At 39.8% G+C, this 25,308-nt stretch overlaps 1 protein-coding gene across 2 annotated transcripts in view; it reads left to right on the plus strand.

The window, feature by feature from the left end:
• Igf2bp3 (insulin like growth factor 2 mRNA binding protein 3) overlaps nucleotides 1-25,308 on the plus strand; it is a 147,888-nt gene that overhangs the window by 96,239 nt on the left and 26,341 nt on the right. For both annotated transcript variants that reach the window (XM_004839557.4, XM_021254126.2), the window contains exons 6-10: nucleotides 6,358-6,639; nucleotides 12,032-12,166; nucleotides 13,365-13,487; nucleotides 15,445-15,580; nucleotides 17,308-17,433. In XM_004839557.4, coding sequence (XP_004839614.1) covers nucleotides 6,358-6,639; nucleotides 12,032-12,166; nucleotides 13,365-13,487; nucleotides 15,445-15,580; nucleotides 17,308-17,433 — 802 coding nt within the window. The remainder of the gene's footprint in view (nucleotides 1-6,357; nucleotides 6,640-12,031; nucleotides 12,167-13,364; nucleotides 13,488-15,444; nucleotides 15,581-17,307; nucleotides 17,434-25,308) is intronic.

The following is a 25,308-nucleotide window of genomic DNA, read 5'->3' on the forward strand; positions in this document are numbered from 1 at the left end:
GAGTGGCCCAGGCTGGGCAGGAACGTGAATTCTCCTGCTTCAGCCTCCCAGAGTGCTGTAGGCAACCACCACTTCGACTATATTTATAATGCTTATATCCTTTGCATAGTATTTATTTTTTCCTTACCACAGTTTATATATCCAGTTCTTTATTGTGTGCTTCTAGGGATATGCAATTGCTTTATTTTTTTATTTTTCTGGCAGTATCATTTTTTGTTTGTTTTGCTGCTGTTTTGTGATTTTTGTTTTTTGTTTTTTTATCAGTTTAATCTGATATTAAGAGTTACCGAAATTCCAATCAAAATACCAAAAGGATTCCTCACAGAACTAGAGAACACAATCTTAAAATTCACGTGGAACCAGAATAACAAAAACAATCCTGGCCAACAAGACCAAAGCAGGAGGCATCATAATCCCAGATTGGAAGTTACTTTAGAAAGCTTAAGTGATAAAAACAGCCCGGCACTGGCACAAAACCAGATGTGTGGGTCAGTAGAAGGGAACAGAGGGAGCAGAAACAGCCTCAGGGCACACTCAGCCATCAGATCTTTCGCAAAGGGGCCAAAAATGTAAACCAGAGGAAAGAAGCCTCTTCATAAATGGTGCTGGGAAAACTGGCTATCCACAGGCAGAAGATTGAGTTTAGGCCCATACTTCTCACCATGTGCTAAACTAAAATAAAAATGGATCACAGGGGCCGGGGATTTAGCTCTGTGGTTTCACCGTCTGTTGTGCAAGCGTAAGGACACGAGTTTGATCCCCAGTACCAAAAAAAAAAAAAAAAAATGGATCACAGATCTAAATATTGAAACACTTAATGTACTGGAAAATAAAATACATAAAACTCTTAAAAACACAGGTGTAGTCAAGGACTTCTGAACAGAATGCCAATTACATGAGAAATAATGTTGAAAAATCAACAAATAGGATCATATAAAATTAAAAAGTTTTGTACAGCAAAGGAAATAACCAACAGAATGAAGAGACAACCTTATACAGTGGGAAAAAAATTTTGCCAGCTATTTCTTAGACAGAGGACTAATATCTAGAATATATAAAGAAAAATATAAATATATTAAAATACATAAAAAAATATAAAACATTATCCCCCCTAATGAAAGACCTAGTCAAAAAATGGGCAACTGAAATGAACACACACTTCTCAGAGGAAATACAAATGGCCAATAATTACATGAAAAAATATAAAAATCTCTAGCCTTTAGAGAAATGCAAATTGAAACAACACTGAGATTCCATCTTCGGAAAAAAATACCTGTGATCAAGAAATGAAATAATAACAAATGCTAGTGAGGCTGTGGGGGAAAAGGAACTTTCTACATGACTGATGGGAATGTAAACTAATACAGTTACTATGCAAATCAGTATGAGGATTCCTCAAAAAAGTAAAAATAGAAATTATATTTGACCCAGGTATTCTCCTTTTAGGTATCTTCTTGAAAGAGAAGAAGACATCATATTACAGTGATACATGCATACCCAAGTTCATAGCAGCCAATTCATAATAGCTAAACCTTGGGAGAGGCCTATATGCCCATCAACGGATCAATGGATAAGGAAAATGTATTTATACACAGTGGAGTACAGTACTACTTTGTCCTAAAGAAGGATAAACTTGAGACATTTGTAGGAAAATGGATGTACCTTGAGACCATAATGTTAAGCGAAATAAATCAGACACACAGGCTTAAAAATTGCCTGGCTCCTTTAAACGAGAAACCCAAAATATAAATAAAGAGCAAGATAAAAGATAATAGGAAACAGGGAGATCTTTTGCAAAAGGGGAGGGGGACCAAGAGATGCGGAGGGAGGGGGAGTGGAGGGGGTGAAGAAAGAACTAAGCTGTGTTGTGTGTATGCACCAACTCCCCACAAGGAACGTGATCATTACATACTGCAGACATACTAATAAAAAAATAACAGCAGCTGAAAAAAAAGCACCAGTTTATGAAGTCCTTTGTATATAAATAATTGGGCCACATCCATAATTATGTCCCTAATATATATCCCTGTAATGTATCACCAGGCCTTTGATCATTACTGACAAGTCACGTGTTAACCTCATATTCTTTGTATGTCTTAGTGTATTCTGCAACTGTCATTGAATACCATAGACAGATTTGCAAAGAATAAAAGTTTACTTGGTCCACAGTTATGAAGACTGGGAAGTCCTAGATCAGGGAGCTGCATCTGGTGTGGTCCTCCTTGCCCTTGGGGACTCTGCAGCGCTCTGAGGAGGAATGGAGCCTCACGTGCCGAGGCAGCCTGTCCTAGCTCAGGTGTCGCTGCCTCCCCTGATAACGCCACAATCCCACTGGATTAGGGTCTCACCCTTATGACTTCATTTAATCTAATTACCTCCCATGGGACCCAAAACATAACTGGTTTATGTTTCTATTCTCATATTAATATCTCACAGTGAGGATTAAATTTCAGTATGGGTTTTTGTGGGGATTTGCAGACAACAGTGTTGAATAAGAGCTGAATTTACGGCTTTTCAGTACCGGGAAACTTCATCTTGTTAGGACCTGTCTGAGATATAGCAGTGACATCTAGGAATAAGAAAATGGAGACTTTTAGGACTGGGAGTGCTGCCCAGGGCTAGAGCACATTCTAAGGGTGGAGCTCCGTCCTAGAGTGTGTGCTTAGCACTTGCAAGGCCCTGAGTTCAGGCCCCAGCACTAGAAAACAAAACCAAAACCCATCAGCCTAATCTTTTAGTTTTACAGATGAGGAGGCTAATGCCAAGAGGGAAAATACCTTTTCAGGGTAACATGGCTACTTATTGTTCCTGCTGGACTAGAATGCTGGTCTCTAATCATCCATATTCCTTGTCACTCTTTGGGTCAGTATATGGGGAGTCCTGGGGAAGTTTGTCATCTCTGACTCCTTTCTTCTTCCTCTGCCTTCCACTCACCCTCATGTTGAACCAACTAGTCTATCAAGGCCTTTTTCCACTCTAAGCTATAGTCTACCTCAATGAACTTTCTATCAACACAGTGAAGTGCTGGCAATCAGCACAATCTGGTGCATGACTCTTAAAATAGCATTAGAGCGGAGTTGAGTAATACAAATGTTGGATAAATGTCCTCAAGTTTTATTGAACTGAGTGTATATGTTTTGAATAGTTACGATGAGTTGTTCATTTCATGTCTTGCACAGTGTGCTTGGTGAAAATATTGTTAAAAATCTCCCCAAGAACTTAGGCCACCATGAAACATAGCTGAATATCAAACTTGCTTCATTGAAAGATTTCAGCTATTGATTTAAAATTCATAAACTGAAGATCTTTTGTCAAAAAAAGAAAAGCCGTTGCTCTGCAGTTAGGTTCCCCTTATACTTTTCAGCTATGGCCAAGTTTGGAGCACTGTTTGAGGGGTGGGGCCTCTGCTTAATGGACAGCATTGGGCACACACAGTAGGGTTGTCTGCTCTCTGCCTGGAGCAGCCTGAGTTTGAGACCTCTGGAGCCCAGAGTGCACTGGTATTGTGCCATCTGACCTCTTGCGTGACCGGATCTTTTCTTTTCTCCTCCAAGAGAAATTTTTTTTAAAAAGCAGCACAGTAAAATGTAGAACTCCCCCCCCGCACACACACACACTTAAGTTGAGAGAATTATTTCTTGGAACTGCTGTGACTTTAGATCCATACTGCACAGAAGTACCTGGTAATTATGTGTTTACCTCTGATTATCTACGTGGAGAAAAGGATGAGTCAGTACATCTTTGTCACTCATGAAGTTATTAACCCCTTTTGTAACATTATTGACTTAATTCCATGGTTAAAATGGACTTCTGAAGCTAGCAGTACTCAGGTGTAAAATGGGAAAAGATATTGGTGAACATTGAGTGATACTGCCTTTATGCCAAAAGATGTAGCTGATTCCTTCATTGGGTTCAGGCTTTTTTTTTTTTTTTTTTTTTTTGTACCGGGGATCGAACTCAGGACCTTGCGCTTGTGAGGCAGGCTTTTTTTTTAACCCCTCTCAGTACTGTGGATTGAACCCAAAGCCTCACACACTAAGTAAACACTCTACCATTGAGCTATATTCCCAGCTCCTTTTAATTCTTATTTTCAGACAGGGTCTTGCTAAATTGCCTAGACTGGCCTCGAGGTTGCACCTCTCCTATCTCAGCCTCCCCATAGCTGGGATTACAGGCATGCAGCACTGTATTTAGGGGCTTTGGGTTTGGTTTGGTTTTGCTTTTTTTTGAAGAATGATGAACAATATCTTGACCTTCAAAAAGGCTTAAAGTTGCTTTGAATCTTTAGATGCTTGAAGCTTCTGTAACTCTAGCATTCTATAATAAATATGTACTGTAAGTATTAATAAAAGTTTTCAGTTGCTGTCTCTCTCTTTAAAAATAAACACAGGGCTGGGGTTTTGGCTCAGTGGTTCTACCACCTGCCTTGCAAGTGCAAGGACCAGAGTTTGATCCCCAGTACCCCCCAAAATAAATAAACCAACACAATATTTTAGGGCCTTAATCCATATTCCCTTAGAAGGGGAGGGAGGCGAGCAGGATACCGGAGCATGGTATGTTGTGGTTCCATCATCAGGACACTGGTAAGGTGTAGTACGTACCTGTTATTATCCTCTGACGCTTATGAAAAGGTCTGCTGACACGGGGATATATCAAGACACTGTATTTGGAGAAAAGCCACAAAGAAGCATACACCATGACCTGCTAGGCTTTTGAAGAAGAGACTGAGCGAGTCCCCACATTTGTAAACATGGAAAGGACTGGTTCATTGCAGAGGCGTCATAGTCCACAGCTAACCGGCAAGAGCCCGGGGGTTGCTGGTAGTGACAGAGCCCCTTCTGCTGTGTTTCTGTGTGGCGGGTCTCTGATAGTGAGGGCTCAGGCTCGTGCATGTGCTGGGATGGAAGTGAGGAAAGAGGCAGAATGTGGGTCTGAGGCGGTCAGGGAGCCTTGGTGCTTGCTTGCCTGGGTCTCTCTTCTATTTCATGCTCTCCTAACAATCTCTTTTTCCCTCTTATTTTCACATACGTCAAGAAAAGAGGTACACCTTCAAATTAAGAGATGAACATATAAGCCAGAAATAACCACATGGAGTGACTGGAGAAAGAGAATTTTTGTGCCTGTTTTTCTTTTCCTACTTGTGCTGAATTCGGGTTCCCTGGGAGCAATCTGAGTAACCTAGTTAAAATATGTGGGACCTTTTTTGTTTTCCATTTTGTTGTGTGCTGAGGAGTTATATATATTACTGGATGTGTGATTAGGGGTGCTTTTGAAATCTTTTATATATGCCCTATATACCCTCTTCTCCCTTTAAAATATGTAGCTAAGGTAGAACACGACAGTTTGGATGAATGTTGTAATAATAAATAAAAGGTACCGGATGCTAGCAAGTACATAACACGTATCCTCATATACTTAGAATTTTAAAATAGGTGACATTAACCTGTGGTGGTAGAAGTCAGGATGGGACGCTTGCCTGGTGGGCCTTGGGGGCTCTCCGGTATTCTTGTTGTGGATCTGGATGTGTGTATTCACCTTGTGGAAATTCACTGAGATATGTGCCTAAGAACTGGGTGCTTTTCCACATAAATATTATATGGAAATATTTCCATATAAATATTATAAAGTTGAAAATGGGGGGAAGAAAGCAAAATTCTTCCCAACTAGAAATGTAATGTAATGGATGGATAGAAAAGAACCTCCCTCTTTTTTTTTTTCTTTCTTCTTTTGTTCTTCTTGTTCATCAGTTCCCTGCCTTTCTTCCCAAATTAGATCATAAGTTCCCTAAGATCAGGGACCAGTTTTCTCAGATACTGGTCCATAATAAAACTAAACTTTAATTGAGTGATCGACTATCTTGAATACTAAATTCTACCTGTCTTCTGTAATGGTTGGGGGATACTTATCTATTGATGCTTTAAATGGTTGAAACATTTATATTTTAGAGGGTAAACTGAGGAGGGTATTTCTAATGTCTTTTCCATTCTGATTTGGGGATAAGAATTGCTCTTTATTTTTCTCTTGCTGCTTGAGTATTTCTGCTGCTAACTTCCTGTGTTAAAGTCACTCAAGAGTTAGAGAAAATGTTTTGTTTTTTTCCTTTCTATTTTTTTTGGTACTGGGGATCAAACTCAGGACCTTGAGCTCGCAAGGCAGGCGCGTTGCCACTGAGCTAAATCCCCGGCCCTTTTCCTTTCTATTTTTTATTGGTAGATAGCCAGTATGTTTTGGAAACCTGTCAACTTTTACCCTCATGTGGACTTGAAAGGAAAGGTGTGGGTGATGGTGGATTATGTGTGCTTGGGTTTGCTGTATGTGATGTGAACTTTCCCTCCCTGTCCCCTCGTGAACTTTCAGAGCCTTAGACAAACTGAATGGATTCCAGTTAGAGAACTTCACCTTGAAAGTCGCCTACATCCCCGATGAAGTGGCCGCCCAGCAGACGCCCTCACAGCAGCCACGCGGCCGCCGTGGGCTCGGGCAGAGAGGCTCGTCAAGGCAGGGGTCCCCAGGATCAGTGTCCAGGCAGAAACCATGTGACCTACCTCTGCGCCTGCTGGTTCCCACCCAGTTCGTCGGAGCCATTATAGGAAAAGAAGGTGCCACCATTCGGAACATCACCAAACAGACACAGTCGAAGTGAGTAGCACTGAGTGTGTGATGGGCACTAATGTCTTCTCCTTTGAATCTTATTCCAGTGTATTGTTCTGGTACCTGGGCCCTCTGAACAGGGTTGGGAGCCCTCTTTGTATAGTACTTGAGTATATGAAAAAAAAAAACCCAAACCCAAACTGTGATTTGATATCTTAGTGTTCATTTGTATAAAACCTCAAATTTTCACACGTGAATGGAAAAGAAATGATACCCGATCCCCCTCAAGTGGGAAAAGGCCCTGGCAGACAAATGGGCAGCTTCTAGGTCACTCAGTGCCTCGCTCCCTACACCCTGCTAGCCTTCAGTACTGTTGGAAGTCTCTCTCTGTGTCAGTGCATTCATCTGTGGCCTTGATGTTTTTTCAATCTTGTTTTCCTTCAGTAAAAATTTGCTCATTTTATGGTCTAATTTCATCCTGTGATTAACCCATGTGGTTTAGGATGGCTTTTTCTTCAGGATGATTTTGTTTGATAGTTTTTAAAGTTAATTGCTTTTGTTTTTGAGACAGGATCTCACTATGTAGTTCAAGCTAGGCTTGAAGTCACTATGTAGCCCAGGTGTGATCCTGCCTCAGCCTCCCAAGTGCTGGGATTACAGGTGCACCACCATGCCTGGTTTGTTTGATAGTTTTGACTGGCTGGTTTTAAGGTATTAGATTCCTGTTCAAATGAAGGAGCCAACTTTTCTGGAGTAAAAAGTAGAAAATGTTGTATTTACCACCATAGCCCCAGTGCTGAGGCCATTGCCATATGGAGAGAAGGCTCTTGCATTTGCCAGATGACTGCAATGGCTGTATGTGAACTGTATTTGAACCCTTTATGTGGGTCTCTTAAGATGCTTTCAATTTGGAAGTTCCAGCACAATATGTGTGTGTATGTATATATATATATTTATTTATTTATATTTAGTTCTTTTATTGGTACATTTTAGGTATACAATTCATTTACATTTATCATTGGGTGTTTGTACCTGTACATGATATATCTTGGTTCTTATTTTTTTCCCTATTACCTGTGCGCCCTTCACCCCCTCCACCCTTCCCTATTTACATAGATTTCATTTCCATTTTTTTTCTTTTCTCATAGTTTTTCCTTTCCCTCTTTTCCTTTCCCCTTCCCCTCCCTTCACTCCTTCATCTTTGGACCTTTTTTCCTATTTCAAATTATCAATTATTCATTTTAATCATTTTAACCCTTGTTTACACTATCAGTTTCTCACACTAGAGAAACTATTTGGTATTTACACGTGTGTCCTATTTATTTCACTTAAGAGTATGGCCTCAATATGCATCCATTTAGCTATAAATGACTCTAGTTTTTCATTCTTTATGGCTGAGTAGTACTCCATTTTATAAAAAAAACCACTTTTTCTTTATCCAGTTTCCAGTTGATGGGCACTTGGGCTGCTTCCAAGTTTTTGCTATTACAAACTGTGCCGCTATGAACATGGGTGCACATATATCACTGTGGTATGATTCTTTTAATTCTTTGGGGAAGATACCCAGCAGGGGAATAGCTGGGTCAAATGGGACCTCTCGTCCTAGTTCTTTGAGGTATCTCCATACTGACCTCCACAGTGGTTGCACCAGTCTGCACTCCCACCAACAATGGAGAAGGGTTCCTTTCTCCCTACAGCCCCGTCAGCATTTGTTATTTGTTGATTTCTTGATAGCAGCCATTCTTTCTGGGGTGAGGTGGAATCTCAGTGTTGTTTTCATCTGCATCTCTCGAATGATGAGTCAGCACAATATATTTTAATTATTTTGCCTTCTAAACATACTGTTGTGGAATATGTGGGAATTTTGACCCAAAGAAGCTTGGGTATGAACTCTCTCCACCCCTAGTCCTGTAACGTGCTGCAAGTACGTCTCTGGCCCTGCCATGACCATTTCCTGAAGGTCCTGTATACAAACAGTGTCATTCTGCAAGGTGCAGAGATGATTGGATTATTTTGTCTTTTTTTTTTTTTGGTACCGGGGATCGAACTCGGGACCTTGAGCTTTTGAGGCAGGTGCCGGAACCACTGAGCTAAATCCCCGGCCCTATTTTGTCTTTAAATTTAGTAAAGAGAAGGGTTTTATTTTCTATCTTCTGAGTAATTAAGCATGGTCTTTCTCTGAAAATAGAACTGCAGTGCTGTATGTACTTTGCTTATGTATTTGTCCCTTGCTTACGTTGGTCCATCGGGCTTAAGAGGTTTCCACATTCATCACAGGCACCTTGCCTGCACTGAGCTGGCTGACTTATTTTTCATGCAGAACTCAGAAGAATTGTATTTAGTGGTGATTGCAAGCCCAACCACCCCCACCCCTTCATGTCAACCTAGCCTGACTTTCCCCACTGTGAAGCAGGAGACATCGAGCTCTGGGTACCTGTATACAAAATTAATGGCCCTGGCCTCATAATGAAGCAGGTGTGGAAGACAGTTATAATCTAAATCAGTTTGTCTGACTTTAATCTTAAAAGTTGAAGAGCTTCTTTTTCCCTTGATCAACTATTAACCTGCAGAAATATATAGCATGGTTTCCCTACTTTGTCTTATGGCAGATTCGAGTTGTTCCTTTTTGAGCTGCTCATTTCCTTGTCAAATGAAAGAGCTATGACTTAAACTGAACTGTTTGTTTTACTTCAGGCAGGAAGTGGGGGTAGAGAAGGGAAGTTATATTTGATGATTCCTTTGCAGAGCTCTGCCAGTGGATCTAATTAGCTCTTGGCATTGAAACTAATCATTATCAGAACCTTGGTTTCTGGAATGGTCTCAGGGGCCACCCTAATCTCCAAAGCAACATTCCCTTCTCATGGGATCAGAGTTTAGTAGACTTTAACACAGTGAAAGGGTGGAAATACACAGAAGGAGGGACACACTAACATGTTACCAGGAGATAAATGTTAGTGACAGAGATTGAAGTGGTTGGGAAGATGGTTTTTGAGACTGAGACTTATCTAAGACACTAGGGGTTTTTTTGCTTTTTGTTTTTTAGTTATTTCTAGACTTTGTTTCATTTCTACGTTACTCTTATTTTTAGTTATGTTTTATTCTGAGGCAAAACTTTAGTTTTCAACAGGACATTTAGGAAAATGAAATTCAAACTTTGATTTTTTGGGTGTGATGAAGTAGTTGTTCTCATGGCCATGAGTTATGTAGCTCTTTATATCAAAGGCACATGCATCTAAGCTCTTTATTTCAAATGTGTTCTCTCTCTCACTTCCTCTCTCTGTCTCTCTCTCTCTCTCTCTCTCTCTCTGTCTCTCACCAAGTACTTAATTCCCCCTAATACACATTCAGGAGTGATTCTTTTTCTTATATTTTCTACACAATAAACTGATTATGTATTTAATTCAGAATATACAAATATGCAAATTAAAAACCAGAAGGGTGTTGGTTCACCTTGAGTTAGTCATTGTCGAGTTGGGGATATGTCTTTATAGAACTTGTTCCTTGCATCTGGTAATACAGGTAATTTTTTTCTTTATTTTGATATGGAGTCCCACTATATTGCTCCAGTTGGCCTCAAATTCCTGGGTTGAAGCAGTCATTGTGCTTCAGTCTCCTGAGTAGCTAGATTACAGGCATATGCTGTCATGCCTGGTAAATGTGCAACTTAAAATAAAGAAGTCATATTGTGATATGTTTTGCATTTTTTTCACTTAAGGCCAAGGACTGCTTACTACGTTAGTTCCTATAATTTGATCACAGTTTTTAAAAAGTAGCAGTTTGGGGCCGAGGATTTGGCTCAGTGGTTTCGCCGCCTGCTGTGCAAGCATAAGGACCTGAGTTTGATCCCTGGTACCAACAAAAAAAAAAGTAGCTGTTTGGTGAGCTGGGGATGTACCTCATTGATAGAGCACTTGCTGAGCATGCTCAAGGCCCTGGGGTAGATCTGTACCAGAAATAAAAAGAAAGCTATACAATAGCTATACAATGTAGACACACTGTTATTTAACCATGTCTTCCTAATGAGCTTTTTTTTTTTTTTTTTTTTTGGTACCGGGGATTGATCTTGGGTCCTTGCGCTTACGCAGCAGGCATTGAAACCACTGAGCTAAATCCTCGGCCCTCCTAATGAGCTTTTAAAACATAATTCAAATTATTTTTGTCTATGAAAAATAGTGCTGCAGTAAATTTTGTCAGCAGCTCTCAACTGGGGCAATCCCCCCAATATCTGGAAATATCTGCAGGCATCATTAGTTGTTACAACTGAATGAAGGGTATGGTACTGGCATCTAGTAGGTAGAGTCCAGAGATGTTGCTAAACATCCTGAAATACATAGGATATGCCATCCACAAAAAAGAATTAATCTGAACTAAAATATCAGTAGTGCCAAGGGTGAGAAATGGCACTCTTAGCCCACGAATGAGACTCTGACTATAGGAGATGTTATGAGAAGTAGAATTCTTGGGTCAATGCTCACTTGGGCAGTGCATATACTAGAATTTTTGGGTCAAAAGGTGATAAGCATTTCACCTTTCATGGGTTCTGCCAGTTTGCGACAAACTCCTTCAAGAGTGGGTGTGTACTATTACCTTCATCTCACCAACACTTAGTTTTATCTCAGAATATTTGGAGGTCTGGAAGAGAATTGCATCTTAACTGTCATGTAGACAATTACTAGTGAGTTCTGAATATCATTTGAGTCTATTGCCCATTTGCTGTTTTTTTTTGAAGCAGAATTGCCATCTCTTTGGGTTCCACATCCATCACAATTTGTTGCAGACCCTCCCTTAAGGAGACAAAATACATACAGTAACACCTCTGTTCACCAACACTTCTGTTTGCAAACAATTTGGTTCACAAACAAAAATGTTCAGCAGAATTTTGCTTCTGTTCTCAAACTCCACGTCAGGTGCCAAACAACCACAGCCATCTTTCCCACACAAACACAAACCAGCCATTTTCCCTCAAAATCATAAAACAAATTAAGTTTGTAAACCAAGGAACCTTGCAAAAGCAAGGCAGATGAGTGAGACCTGCTCATACAGTGACCAGTGGCTGTTCTGTGCAGAGCAAGGGATTCAGCCTCGGCACACACTCAGCTCCTGTTTGTTTTAGCTCAGGGAAAAGCCTTTTGTCTGAATCCCAGGCTCTGTGGTGTGGGATATTTGTTCTGTGTCGTCTAAAAGGAAGCTTTAAGCACACAGTTTGGGCAGAATGAGAAGATGTCTCTGTTTGATTGGACTGAGGGAAGAGAGGAGAGTGTTCCGGGAATTAAAATTCATCTCTCAGTGCTGATGGCTTGTCGAGAGTTTCTGCTCTGGAGGGAAATGAGTCATGCACTCTTCCCCAGTAGTCCAGTGACTTTGCAGTTGTAATTACAGGCTCTTGTGAATACACACTGACAGTTCTGTTTTCCTCTCTGCTTGTGCCCACTACTACCAGAATCGATGTTCATCGTAAAGAGAATGCAGGGGCTGCTGAGAAGTCAATTACTATCCTCTCTACCCCTGAAGGCACCTCTGCGGCTTGTAAGTCTATTCTGGAGATTATGCATAAGGAAGCTCAAGATATAAAATTGTGAGTAAAGAGGACTAACCTGTGAAAGGTTTATCTGCTGTCTTTTTTTGGATTTCTATTACACATTTCTTGGAAACTGCCGCAATCCTGTGAGCTGCAGTGGTTGGCACTATTGCTTTGGTTGTGAAGCATAAGTCCCTTAGATGTTTAATTTTCATCCATGTGTGGATATGGATCAAGAGTTGATAATAGGTAAGAGTCCAGCTGTGGAAGAAGGCAGCTAGAGGATATAGGAAACCAACCTAGGACCAAGAAGTGTCCTAGGATTTATTGGACAGGGGCCCCAGAGCCAGACTCATCCTTTACTGAGAGCCCACTGGAGCTCTGTCCTTGTCCCCTGCATGGCTGCAACCCTCAGCAGTGGCTGTGCAGATGAGGAAGTCATTGATTCTGTGCTAGGGTAAACTGGAGATTCAGTGAGGTGTTTTCGGTGGAACTGTTAGTATCTCTTGCATAGGAACTTCTGAGTGGAGGGTGGGTTCCATACCATTTTAATGTAGAATGGCACTGCACTGACAGTGGAATCCAGAGTAAGCCTCTGGAGTTCTAGCCTGGGAACCTCATCACCAATACTTCATTTGTAGAAACCTTTAAATATGTCCTAGTAATGGTGTTATAGATGAGTGCTGTATTATAAGAATGTAATTTTTTAGTATAGAGAAAATTCAAGAAAAAGCCCACCATCTGATAACCCCAGTGACATTTTTAAACAGTGATATGTGTATGATTTAGAAATAACAAAAGGTACAGAGTGCAAAGTGAAGCCTCCCCTTCCTGCTCTTGTGCTGTCTCCCAAAGTGTAACAGCTGTTGAATTTCATTTCCTTCTGTAAATTGTGGATGTCCTCTAGGTATGCGCTTTAAAATTTTTACTAGGTTTGCACTCTTTTGCCTTTGAACATTGTGTTCTGGCAGTAGGGGTTTAGGAATATAGCTCTGAGTAAGAGAGTCTGTCATAGAAGGTAGATACTCCCTGAAGTGAATAAAAGAAAAACCATTTTAAAAATTAACTCCTGTCCAAATACTTACTAAGGTATTCACCCCCTCTATGCATTCCTAGAACGTGAGCCAATTACCAACATGTACCTAACATAACATTTCCCATATGGTAGGTAGGTAGAAAGTAAATGTTTAATGAATGAATATTATCGTTTTATCAAAGAGGAAGTTAACTTTTATGATCATTTTTCTATCTATAGCACAGAAGAAATCCCACTGAAGATTTTAGCCCATAATAACTTTGTTGGCCGTCTTATTGGTAAAGAAGGAAGAAACCTTAAAAAAATTGAGCAGGACACAGACACTAAAATCACAATATCTCCGTAAGTGCTGCTTTGCTTTTGAATTAGAAAACTTTCACATGTTGTTTTTAGGCTGTACATTGTACTGTGCTTCACTTTCTCCTCTTTCCAGCTGCTTCAGCTACCTGTTACACCTGGATGTCGTTTGTCAAACTCAGTCTGTTGCCTACTACTTGTTCCTAACCCGTATTGAAAGCATTACCTGCTGTCATGAAAGAGGCAGGAACATCTGATTCTAGGAGAAGTCTTGATGTTCTCTGACATTGATTCCCAAAGCCGAAATACATAAGCAATATAGTTTATCACCCTTTGCGGTGTAACAAGTTATTCTGAGGTTTGACAGCCAGTGAGCATTGCGAGCTAGTTTGTGTAGCTCAGGACTTGAGAGCCTGTGCTTCTGGCTCAGGGTCTCCTAATGCTGCTGGCTGCTGCTGGCTGTTGGGGAGGCTTCCGCTCTTCACCACCTGGGCCTCCAGAACCGCTTGGCTGAGTGTTCACAAGCAGCAGCTGTGCCTTCTCCCTGATCCAAGACACAGCAAGGTGGGAGCTGCACGACAGCGCGGCAGAGCCTCGGGAGAGACACTGTCATTTTCCTAACACTGCTTACCTGAGCCAGGCCTATCCAGTGTGTGAAGGGACTGTGGTAAACTTGAAGAAAGGTTTCATCTCGGAGGCAGCTACCACACGGAGAGTCCAGGAATGCTCTGAAACTATATGGAAAGATTTTTCTTTTTCTGAGGGTGACTATCCTTGATTCCATTAGAGTCCCTAAAATGGTGGGAAGAGACCTGGGAACTGAGAAAGAATGATACAATTGGATACAAAATGCTGGGCAGGGCTGGGTAGAGACTGAAGAGGAGTCTCTTTAGTCTAAAATGAATAGACTTCACTTTCTTCCTTTTCTAGTTGTTTTACATTTTTAGCAAGTTTGAGAAAGAGTGAAGGAATAATACCTCATTTATCTGACTCAAGGTTAGTCTCTAACATTTTGCTACTAGTGAAAATAAGAATTTTAAGAATATAAAAGAAAGCTGTGCCGATATGCCTTGTCCTTTCAGAGTATGTTCTAGTCCTGTTCTCCACATTGTTTTTCTTTCTCATCACTTTTCCTCCAAGCCTGTTTACCAGTTTAGGCTTAGATGTTCTCAGAATTGTTAGTGGATTTTGAAGCTTTGCCAGGATCTGGATCTAGCAGGGAATTTCAGTCTTTTTTGTACTCTAAATGGTCATCACCGGACCATTTTCAGAATGTGGTCAAGGTGGAGCTGGATGTGGTGGCACACACCCTTAATCCCAGCACTCTGGCAGGCTGAGGCAGGAAGATTGAAAATTCAAGCCCAGTTTGAGCAGCTTAGCAACTGAAGGAGACCCTGACTCAAAATAAAAAAGGTCTGGAGATGTATGTAGTTTGTTGCAAAGGTGTGGATTCAATCCAGTGCCATGAAAAAGAAAAAATTTAGTTGAGGTGGATTGATTTATATCACTTTCCCCAGCCTCCTTTAATCTTAAATTCTGAAAATACACTAAGTTTTAAAAAAAACACTAAGTTGAGGCACATGAATTCTGGATGGCCTTTTAAGAATTTTTCATGTGTTTTCCTTGCTTAGTGTCCCAGAAAATACAGTTGCATGAGTTTATATTAAAACTGTACATCCTTCTAATCAGTCCATTTCAATTCACTATTAAATTGTGAAAATGATTGAACTTTAAGTGGTCAAGAAGTAAGCTGTTTATAAGACATGAACTTAAGTATACACAGTAATTTTTGAGAGGGTGGAAGGGGAAATGTTTTCTTCTTGCAGCTTTTACAATTTTTGGACTTATGTCTTTGGGGAATTTCTCATTTCCTGTCATATTTGACCACTTTTACATGATCATTATAATAGAGTTTGGTTTTAATTGGCATCTGTGGCTGAATTATTGACTCTCTTCCTTCTATAATTTCCATTTTTTTCTTCTCCTTTTTGTCAATCTGCAGATTGCAGGAGCTGACGTTGTATAATCCGGAACGCACCATTACTGTTAAAGGCAGTGTTGAAACATGTGCCAAAGCTGAGGAAGAGATAATGAAGAAAATCAGGGAGTCTTACGAAAATGATATTGCGTCCATGAATGTTAGTTTTAAATGAACATGTTTTTATTTTGATAAATAGTTAAAAGATGGTTTTTATTGTGTTCTAATGTTAATTTCTTTAGTGATGACATCATGAGAAGTGGTTTTTAACAGGTTTTTAGCATCATGCAAAGTCCCTGGCATAGAAAAGAAGACAGTCTTGGGCCAGGATTTAGCTCAGGGGAGCCGCCACCTGCCTTGCAAGTGCAAGGTCCTGAGTTTGATCCCTGGTACCAAAAAAAAGAAAGAAAAGAAAAGAAAAGACAGTTTTTGACACTAGTTTGTAGGTCATGGCTTCCTTATCTGAGGAAAGGCCAGTATCTATCTACAAAAGTTAATATCTCCCTTATGGTAATCTGAGGGACTTTAGGATAAATGAGGACGTTAGAGGTATGTGAATTGGATTTGAATCTTAGCCTAATGACTTATGAGCTGTAGCTTTGTTCTTTTGGACAATTTGCTCAGTTCCTCTGAGCTTTTTTCCTCATCTGTGAAATGGAGCTACAATTTATCTTGCATGCATACTAGAACTACAGTAGCTATTAAAAATACAAGTTTAGCAGCTAGGAGTATAGCTCAGTGCTAGAGCCCTTGTCTACCATGTTCAAGACCCTAGATTTGATCCCTAGCACCACAAAATAAATAAAACTTAAAACAGGTTTAAAACTTACCTGGTTACTCATATAAGCCATAGAGATAAAGATAATTTCAAATGATAGCCAAGTGTAGTGCCCTATAATCCCATCACTCTGGCCGCTCAGGCAGGAGGATTTCCTTGAGTTTGAGGCCAGCCTGGGCTATATAGTGAGCAGCCTCGATTACATAGTGTGACCTTGTCTTGGAAAAAAAAGTCCATTTTAAATTTTGAAATAAATGATTTAGTGAAATTCTTTAGTGAAGCTTGTCATGAAACAGTAAACCTGACAGAAGGGAAATGTTAAAATACCACCTTTTGTGAGAAAGAGCCTACAGTGCCGATCATTTTACCCCACACAATGGCCTACTGGTCTTCACATTATCATTGCTGCTTTAAATATTTCAGAAGTAGCTGAGATTAAAGCCAACCCTACAGACCTTTGAAAAGATTGTCAAGTACACTTGTCTTAATTCTATTCTCCACCTTTAAAAATTCCCACTGAGTTAAAAAAAATCCCTTCTGTGCCTCCTGTATCCATTCCAAAGATCTGTTTAGTTGCAGTTGTTACTTGGGGTGGGACCTGATTTCTAGTAGATTTGACTTTGATTTAGGCCTGTAAGACCCATGAGTGCCTAGTTTTGCCCAAGAGTAAAGGTATCTCTTCATAGAAGTTTCTGTATCCTTGATACAACTTTCCAAGAGCAAATCTTGTTCGCTTAGCCTACAACTAAAGCACGATTTCCATCCAGATGGGGTGGCCAAGGTGCACAGTGCCGTTCTGTCCCAGCACTGAGCTGGTCCTGGGGGAAGGGGGGGGGGGTGCTCTCTGCCCTCAAAGCCCCTGCTGCAGCTGTGGGTCAAGGCAGCGGCAAACCAGCCCACAGATTTAAAACTACCAAGAGATGTAAACAGATATAAACTATTTATTCAAGTATAGTCACTTGGAGCATCTGCTTTGTTCTAAAATTTGAATTGTGATACATTTTTAAAATTCATTACATAAGGTCATGATCTGAATACTGTCACTTAGCAATGCTCACTTTTCCTTGAGTCTTCTAATGTCAAATTAAAGGACCCTTTTACCATTGCAGCTTCAAGCACATTTAATTCCTGGCTTAAATCTGAATGCCTTGGGTCTGTTCCCACCCACTTCCGGGATGCCGCCTCCCACCTCAGGGCCCCCCTCAGCAATGACGCCTCCCTACCCACAGTTTGAGGTAAGATCACTTGGCATAGTTTCTTTGTGGTTGAGAGGGATTTGGTCGGGCTTTATCGCCCTGCCCCCCCAGTTGTGTGACATTCACTGCTAATTGTAAAAAACCTTAAGGCAGAGCCTTGTGCCCACCTGATCTCGCCTCAGGTTACATTCAGTGTGTTCTCTCCATTCTTGTCAGTAAAACCTTTCCATTTGACCTGAGTCAAAGTAGTAGACACAAGTTATGTTGAAGATTTTAGACGGTAGAGTTATCAACATGTGTTTCTAAATATAAGAAGATACAGTGAGGCCCTGTCTCAAAAAACAAAAACAAAAAGTTTGAAGGAGGGGAGGGGAAGTTAATTATTTTTAAACATTGAAGGAAAGGATTTTATAAAGGCGTTCTTCATCCTTATCACCTGGAAGTTAACTGCTTTGAAAGGTCAGGAAAGATCAGACATGGTTTTCATTTTGGGTGTGCTTTTTTAGAGAGCTAAGTTTTGCTCACAATTCTGTTTGGGTGTGTGCGCACATGTGCATGCATGTATCTGCAAACATTATAAATTGTGTTAGAAATAAATCTTGTATCTTCCTTCACAGGTATTTTCCCTAAGGTCAGAAAAAAGAAACAAGAGGTAGTAAAAATATAATTGCAACACAGCAGACATCTGACACAGTAAATAATTTTGAAAGTAGTTGTAACTCAGTTGCATTATCAAATCAACACTAATTGGTGGTAGGCTCATGTAAAATAAAATCGTCATTCTAGAATCTTCTGTCATGAATTTGGTTGTACATCCCTCCTATCTTGTTTGACTGTCTTATATATTGAGTGATACTTCCTATACTAATTCAGGGAAATGACCAAGTGGAAAAAGTTGAGGATTACATTATATCACTGCCTAGAATAATGTGTGAGTAAAAGCACATTGAAATTCTGCAGGGAACAGTAGATATTCTCATATTCATCCTCTACCCCCCCCTCCCCGAACACCATCTGTTTCTGTCTGTCTGTCTTTCTCTCTGTCTCTGTCTCTCTTAACTCAGTCTCTGTGTAGCTCAGGCTGATCTTGAACTTGCTGTGATCTTCCTGCCGCGTGTTAGGATAACAGATGTCTGGTAGCATACCTGCCTTCTTTATCTCTTTAGGTATGAGAATTTCCTTTCCTTGTCCTGGAGCTCACCAGGCTGATAGATGTTCTGAGTTCTTGCCCTCTTTTGGTGTTTCTGCCTTTACTGTCAGCACCATCTGTGTCTTCCCCTGGCACTGCCTTTTCTAAGTATATTTGGGTCTGGAAAGCAGGCATCGTGGTGTGTAATTGTCCCAGCTACTTGGGAGGCTGAGGAAGGAGGATCACTTGAACCCAGGATCATTGCCAGCCTGGGTCACATAGCAAGACCTCAAACAAAATCTCAAGTAGGAATTGATTCATTATGCCTTATCTCAAGCTTCCCCACACAGCTAAAAGCAATCTGGAGTAGCTGGTGCATTTGAACCTGGATGCTAAAGGAGCCTGGGGGAAGAGCCCTGCTCCTGCCATGAGTTGGTGTCACTGAAGGGCAACTCCCCTTGGCTCTTTTTTTGTCTGTCCAATAACAAATCTGATCTCTAAAGACTTTTAAGGTCAAACATTTGTAGTGTCTGTAGAATTTAATAATATGAAAGTTAGGGGCCGAGGTAAAGCCTAAAGTAGGAATTTGAGAGTATATGTACTTAAATTCTAACATATTCACTAGATTCTTAATTAGGAGTCGACAGACACATTTGTCATAGGGTTGGATTTAGGGCAGAAGTATCCATGGCACTTCTGTGTACAGTGACATTTGTCCAAAGCCCCAGTGTGCTAATTGAGTAACAGAACTCAGCTAGGGAAGTTCACACTGGTCACATCCCGCTGGCTCCTCTATGCCAGGTCATTCACTGCTCTGTACCCTCATTCTAAGTTTGTAAGGCGTTCATTTTTAATTTCTTCTTACTCTCTGCTGGTGACACGCTCTGGTCAGCAAAGCCTCTCATGTGGCAGTGGTGGCCTAACCAGATTCCTGGACATCTGTCTTTCTCATTTACTTGGATTCTTATATAGCGAAAATTCCTACAGTGAACAGTTAGTTAACTCTTTAAAATATAGAAATAAAAGATTATTGATAGTCTCAGGATTTAGTCAACTTTCTGATTCCATTGTATGGTTCTCTTGGGTTCCTGTGTTGTTAGAAAAATGCAGAATCTTTTAAGAGAAGTGAGATTCTGTATTAGGAATTCATATTTCTGAAGCCCTTTTTTGTTTTTTTAAATATTTGTTTTATTGGTACATTTTAGGTATACAGTATAATGGCGTTCATCATTGGAAATTTGCACCTTTACATAATCTTTCTTGGTTCTTATTTTTCCCCCTTCCCCTGTCCTCCCTTTAAGCCCTCCACCCTTCCCTATTTACAAAGACTTTGTTTCCTTTTTTTTTTTTGGTACCAGGGATCGAACTCGGGTCCTTGTGCTTGCGCTGCAGGCGGCAAAACCACTGAGCTAAATCTCCGGCCCTGTTTCCATTTTATCATCTTCTCATATTAATTCCATTGCCTTCTTTCCTCTCCCCTACCCCTCCCACTTCCCCTTTCCCTTTGCCCCTTTTCCTATTTCACATTACCTATTATACCCTTTAGTCCTTATTTACACTTTCAGTTTCTCACACTAGAGAAACTATGGTTTTTTTTACTTTTTATTTTATTCTGGTACATTTTAGATATTCCTAATGGTAACATTCATCCTAGGGAATTTGAACCTTTATATGATACATCTTGCTTCTTCCTTTCTTCCCATTCCTCTCCCCTCCCTTCAACCCCCTTCCACTCTTTATCTCTAAAAGCCTGGCTTCCATTTTTTCCCCTTCCTTTCTTTTTTACCTTGTCCCCTTTTTCTTTTCCCCTCCCCCTTCTTTGTTCCCCTTCTCATTTGAACATTTTCTTCCCATTTCCCAGTATCTATTCATACATTTTTGTCCTTATTTAAACTTTTCGTTTCTCATACCAGAGAAACCATGCAATATTTAGAAGTGTGTCTGATTTATTCCACTGAAGAGTATGGTCTCAAGATGCATCCATTTAGCTAGAAATGTCTTGAGTTTATCCTTCTTTATGGCAGAATAGTACTACATTGTATATAAAAACCACATCTTTATCCGTTCATCCATTGATGGGCATTTGGGCTGTTTACAAGGTTTAATTATTACAAACTATACTGCTGTTAACATGGGTGTGCATATATCACTGTGGTATGATGTTTTTAATTCTTTTGGGAAGATACCAAGAAGGGGAATAGCTGGGTCAAATGGGACCTCTAGCTTTAGTTTTTTTGTTTTGTTTTGTTTTGGTACCAGGGATCAAACTCAGGACCTTATGCTTTCCAGGCAGGTGCTGTGCTGCTGAGCTAAATCCCTAGCCCTAGCTTTAGTTTTTTGAGAACTCTCCACACTGATTTCCACAGTGGTTGCATCAGTCTACACTCTTAACAACAGTAGAAAAGGGTTTCTTTTTCCCCACAGTCCCGCCAGCATTTGTTATTGGTTGATTTCTTAATAACAGCTGTTCTTTCTAGAGTGAGATGGAATCTCAGCATTGTTTTAATTTGCATCTCTCGATGACCAGTGATGTTGAACATTTTTTTCATATATTTATTTGCCGTTTCTACTTCTCCATCTGAGAAATGCCTATTCATTTTAGATGCCCATTTTTGGATTGGGTCTTTAAATTTGGTGGTCTGATTTTTTTGAGTACTTTATATGGAGCTTATATGTGGGTTGTCGTGTCTCTCTGTTGGTGGTTTCTTTTGCTGTGCAAAAGCTTTTTAATAAGATGAGCTCTTAGTTGTTGATTCTTTGTAGTATTTCCTGTGAGGACAGGGTTTTGTTCATACTACTCCTATGTTCTCAAGTGTTCTACCTATTCTCTCTTCCAGCAAATTTAGTGTTTCAGTTTTAATATTTAGATCTTTGATCGACTTTGTTTTTTGTTTGTGTTGGTTTTTTTGGTACTGGGATCAAACTCATGACCTGCTGCTTGCAAGGGAGGAGCGGTGCCACTGACCTAAATCCCTGGGCTGTGATCAACTTTGATTTTAGGTTAGTGCGTGGTGAAAGATATGGGTCTAGTTTCAATCTTAAGCATGTGAAAAGCCAGTTTTTCAAGCACCATTTGTTAAGAGTCTATATTCTATTGAAGGTTTTTGGCTCATTTTTCAAAGATAAGGTGTCTGAATATGTTTGGAATTGTTTTTGCATCTTCTAATCTGTTCCATTGATCCTCAGGTCTGGTTTTGGGTTTTTTTGTTTTGTTTTGTCAGTACCATGCTGTTTTTAATCATAGTAGCCTTGTAGTATAATTTTAGGTAAGGAATTGTGATGCCCCCTGCCCTGCCTTTGTTGTCCAGAATTGCTTTTGGTATTCTAGGTCTCTTCTAGGTCCAAATGAATTTTAGGATTGTTTTCTCTAATTCTGTGAGATATGCTACTGGTATTTAGATCAGGATTGAATTAAATCTGTATAATAATTTTAGAAGTTTGGCCATTTTCACTATATTGGCTCTTCCTACCCAAGAATAAAGGCTATCTTTCCATTTTCTGATATCCTCTTCAGTCTCCTTATCAGAGTGCTGTAGTTTTCCATGTAAAGGTCTTTTACTAGGTATTTCAATTTTTTGGATGCTATTGTGAAAGATGTTGTTTCCCTAATTTCTCTCTCTGTGAGTTTATTATCTGTGTACAGGAATGCTATTGATTTTTGAGTGTTGACTTTGTATCTAGCTACACCACTGAATTTGTTCATTAAATCTAAAAGTCTTTTGGTGGAGTTTTTGGGGACTTCTATGTAGAGTATCATGTCATCCACAAGTAATGATAATTCAACTTCTTCCTTTTCTATCCTTGTTCCTTTTCTTTCTCTTGTCTAATTGCTCTGGCTAATGTTTCCAGAACTATATTGAATAAGAGTGGTGACAGGCCACAGATTTAGCTCAGTGATTCTGCTGCCTGCCTTGCAAGCACAAGAACCTGAGTTTGATCCCTGGTACCAAAAAAAAAGAATGGTGACAGTAGACATCCTTGTCTTGTTCTTGATTTTAGAGTGAAAGCTTTTGGTTTTTGTCCATTTAGTATGATGATTGCTGTTGTTTTGTCATAGACAGCTTTTATCAGATTGAGATAAAGACCACCTTTCTGTAGGGTTTTCGTCAAGAATGGGTGTTGGACTTTGTCAACCACTTTTTATCCATCCATTGAGATGATCATGGGGTTTTTGTTGGTTCTTTTAATATGGTGTATTACATTTATTGATTTGTGTATGTTGAACCATTCCTGCATCCTTGGCATGAATCCAACTTGGTCGTGGTGTATGATCTTCTTGATGATTTGCTGCATTCTGTTTGGTAGTGTCTTTTTTTTTTTTTTTTTTGGTACTGAGGATCGAACTCGGGACCTTGTACTTGTGAGGCAGGCGCCTGAACCACTGAGCTAAATCCCTGGCCATTTGGTAGTGTCTTATTGAGGATTTTTGTATCTATGCTCATTAAGGAGATTGGCCTGTAGTTCTCTTTTTTTGGTTGGCTCCTTCTCTGGTTTTGGTATCAGGGTACTGCTTCTGGGACTGAATTTTGGAGTATTGTTTTCTTTTCAGTTTCATGAAAGAGTTTGACAAGTACCAGCATTAAATCTTCTCTAAATTTCTTGTAGAATTAAGCAGTGAATGCATCAGGGCCTGGGCTTTTCTTTATTGGTAGGTTTTTAATTACATCTTCAATTTTATTGATTGATACTGGTTTGTTTAGAATTGTCTTCTTGATTCAGCTTGGTGATTCCTATGTCTATAGGAATCTGTCTATTTTGTCTGTGTTTTTTGTCTTATTAGAATACAGGTTCTCGAAGTAGGTATTGATGATGACCTGGGTTTCTGCAGGATCTGTTGTGATTTTACCCTTTTCATTCCTAATTGCATGTATTTGAGTCTTTTTTTAAAAAATAAGGTTGTCTAAGTGTCAATTTTATTTAATCTTTCAAAGAACCAACTCTTCAATTCATTGATTCTTTGTATTGTTTTCTTAGTCTCCATTGCATTAATTTCTTTTTCTGTTGTCTTTTTTTTTTTTTTTGGTACTGAGGATTGAACTTGGGACCTTATGCTTGCAAGGCAGGCAGCAGAACCACTGAGCTAAATCCCCAGCCCCATTGCATTAATTTCTGCTCTGATCTTTATAATTTCCAGCAATGTACTAGCTTTGGACTTGACTTGCTCTTCTTTTTCTAGAAGCTTGAGGTTTAACATTAGGTTATTTGAGCTCGCTCTTTTTCTGATATGGGAATTCACTGTGATAAATTTCCCTCATAGAACTGCTTTCATTGCATCTATACATTCCAGTATGTTGTATTGGCATTATTAATTCTAGAAACTGATTTCTTCAATTTCATCTCTGACCCATTGGTTTTTCAGGAAGTTGTTACTTAATTTCCATTTATTTATGAAGTTCTTCTGGTTTCTTTTGCCATTGATTTCCAGTTTCATTGCACTATGGTCTGATAATATGCATGGGCTGATTTCAAGTCCTTCACATTTACTTAAGCATGTTCTATGAGGTAGTATGTAGTCTATTTTGGAGAATGTCCCATGTGCAGCAGAGAAGAATGTGTATTCTGATGTGTAGAATGGAACACTCTGTAGACATTTACTAAGCCCAGTTGTTCAAAAGTTTGATTCAGTTCTGATACTTCTTTGCTGATTTTTTTTTGGTCCTGTTGATCTATTTGTGACAGTGGGGTATAGAGGTCCCCCATTACAATTTTGTTAGTGCTTATTTGATTTTTCATGTCTGTTAATATTTGTTTTGTATAATTGGGTGCACTAGTATTTGGCCCATATGTATTTATGATTCTTATCTCTTCCTCTTGGATTTCCTTTTATAAGGATGTAGTGACTTTGTGTCGGTTTTTTTTTGGTACGGGGGATCAAACTCTGGACCTTGAGCTTGTGTGGTAGGCGGTGGCACCACTGAGCTAAATCCCCGGCCCTTTCTTTTTCTCTTAATAAGTCTTGGCTTGAAATTTACTTTGTCTGCAAATAGAATAGCTACCTCTGCTTTTTTCCAGCTTCCTGTTGCATGGAGTATTGTTTTCCATCCTTTAACTTTCAGTCTGTGAATTTCTTTTTGAATTAAATGGGTTTCTTGTATGCAGCATATTGTTGGCTCTTGCTTCTTGATCCATTCTGTCATTCTGTTTCTCTTCTGAAGCACTTTTACAGTCTTAAATATTTGAGTGATTTGTAGCAGGTGTTTATTTGTTTGAAGTGGCACTAACTAGGGATTGAACCCAAGGCCTTTTCACTGAGCTAGATCCCTGGCTCTTTTTTTATTTTTCTATTTTTTTGGGGGGTGGGTGGGTACTGGGGATTGAACTTGGGACCTTCTGCTTGTGAGGCAGGCAATGGAACCACTGAGCTAAATCCCTGGCTATTTTACTATTTTAACAGAGTGCCTAAGTTGCCAACTTGCCCAGGCTGGACTCAAACTTGTGATTCTCCTGCCTTAGCCTCCTGAGGATTACAGGCATGCACCACACCTGGCAGTGTTTTGTTTTGTTTTTTTAAGAATGAGAGGAGGAGGCCAGTGATATTACTCTACTAAAGTGAGCCAAGAGTAAATGCAAGGAAGATCTTATGGGAATAGGTTGATCTTTGCTTCTCCTTAGATTATTTAAATTAAGTCAAATTAGGGCCAGGGATTTAGCTCAGTGGTTCTGCCACCTGCCTCATAAGCACAAGGTCCCGAGTTTGATCCCTGGTACCAAAAAAACTCACCCTAAATTAAGTCAAATTAGGTGCAATTGGAAGCAGCCAATGAGAACACAAGAGTTAGGAATTC

This window comes from Heterocephalus glaber, unplaced genomic scaffold (genome assembly GCF_053883595.1).
Source record: "Heterocephalus glaber isolate CG9 unplaced genomic scaffold, H.glaber_assembly_v1.0 deba00000676, whole genome shotgun sequence".
Classification (NCBI taxonomy): Eukaryota; Metazoa; Chordata; class Mammalia; order Rodentia; family Bathyergidae; genus Heterocephalus; species Heterocephalus glaber.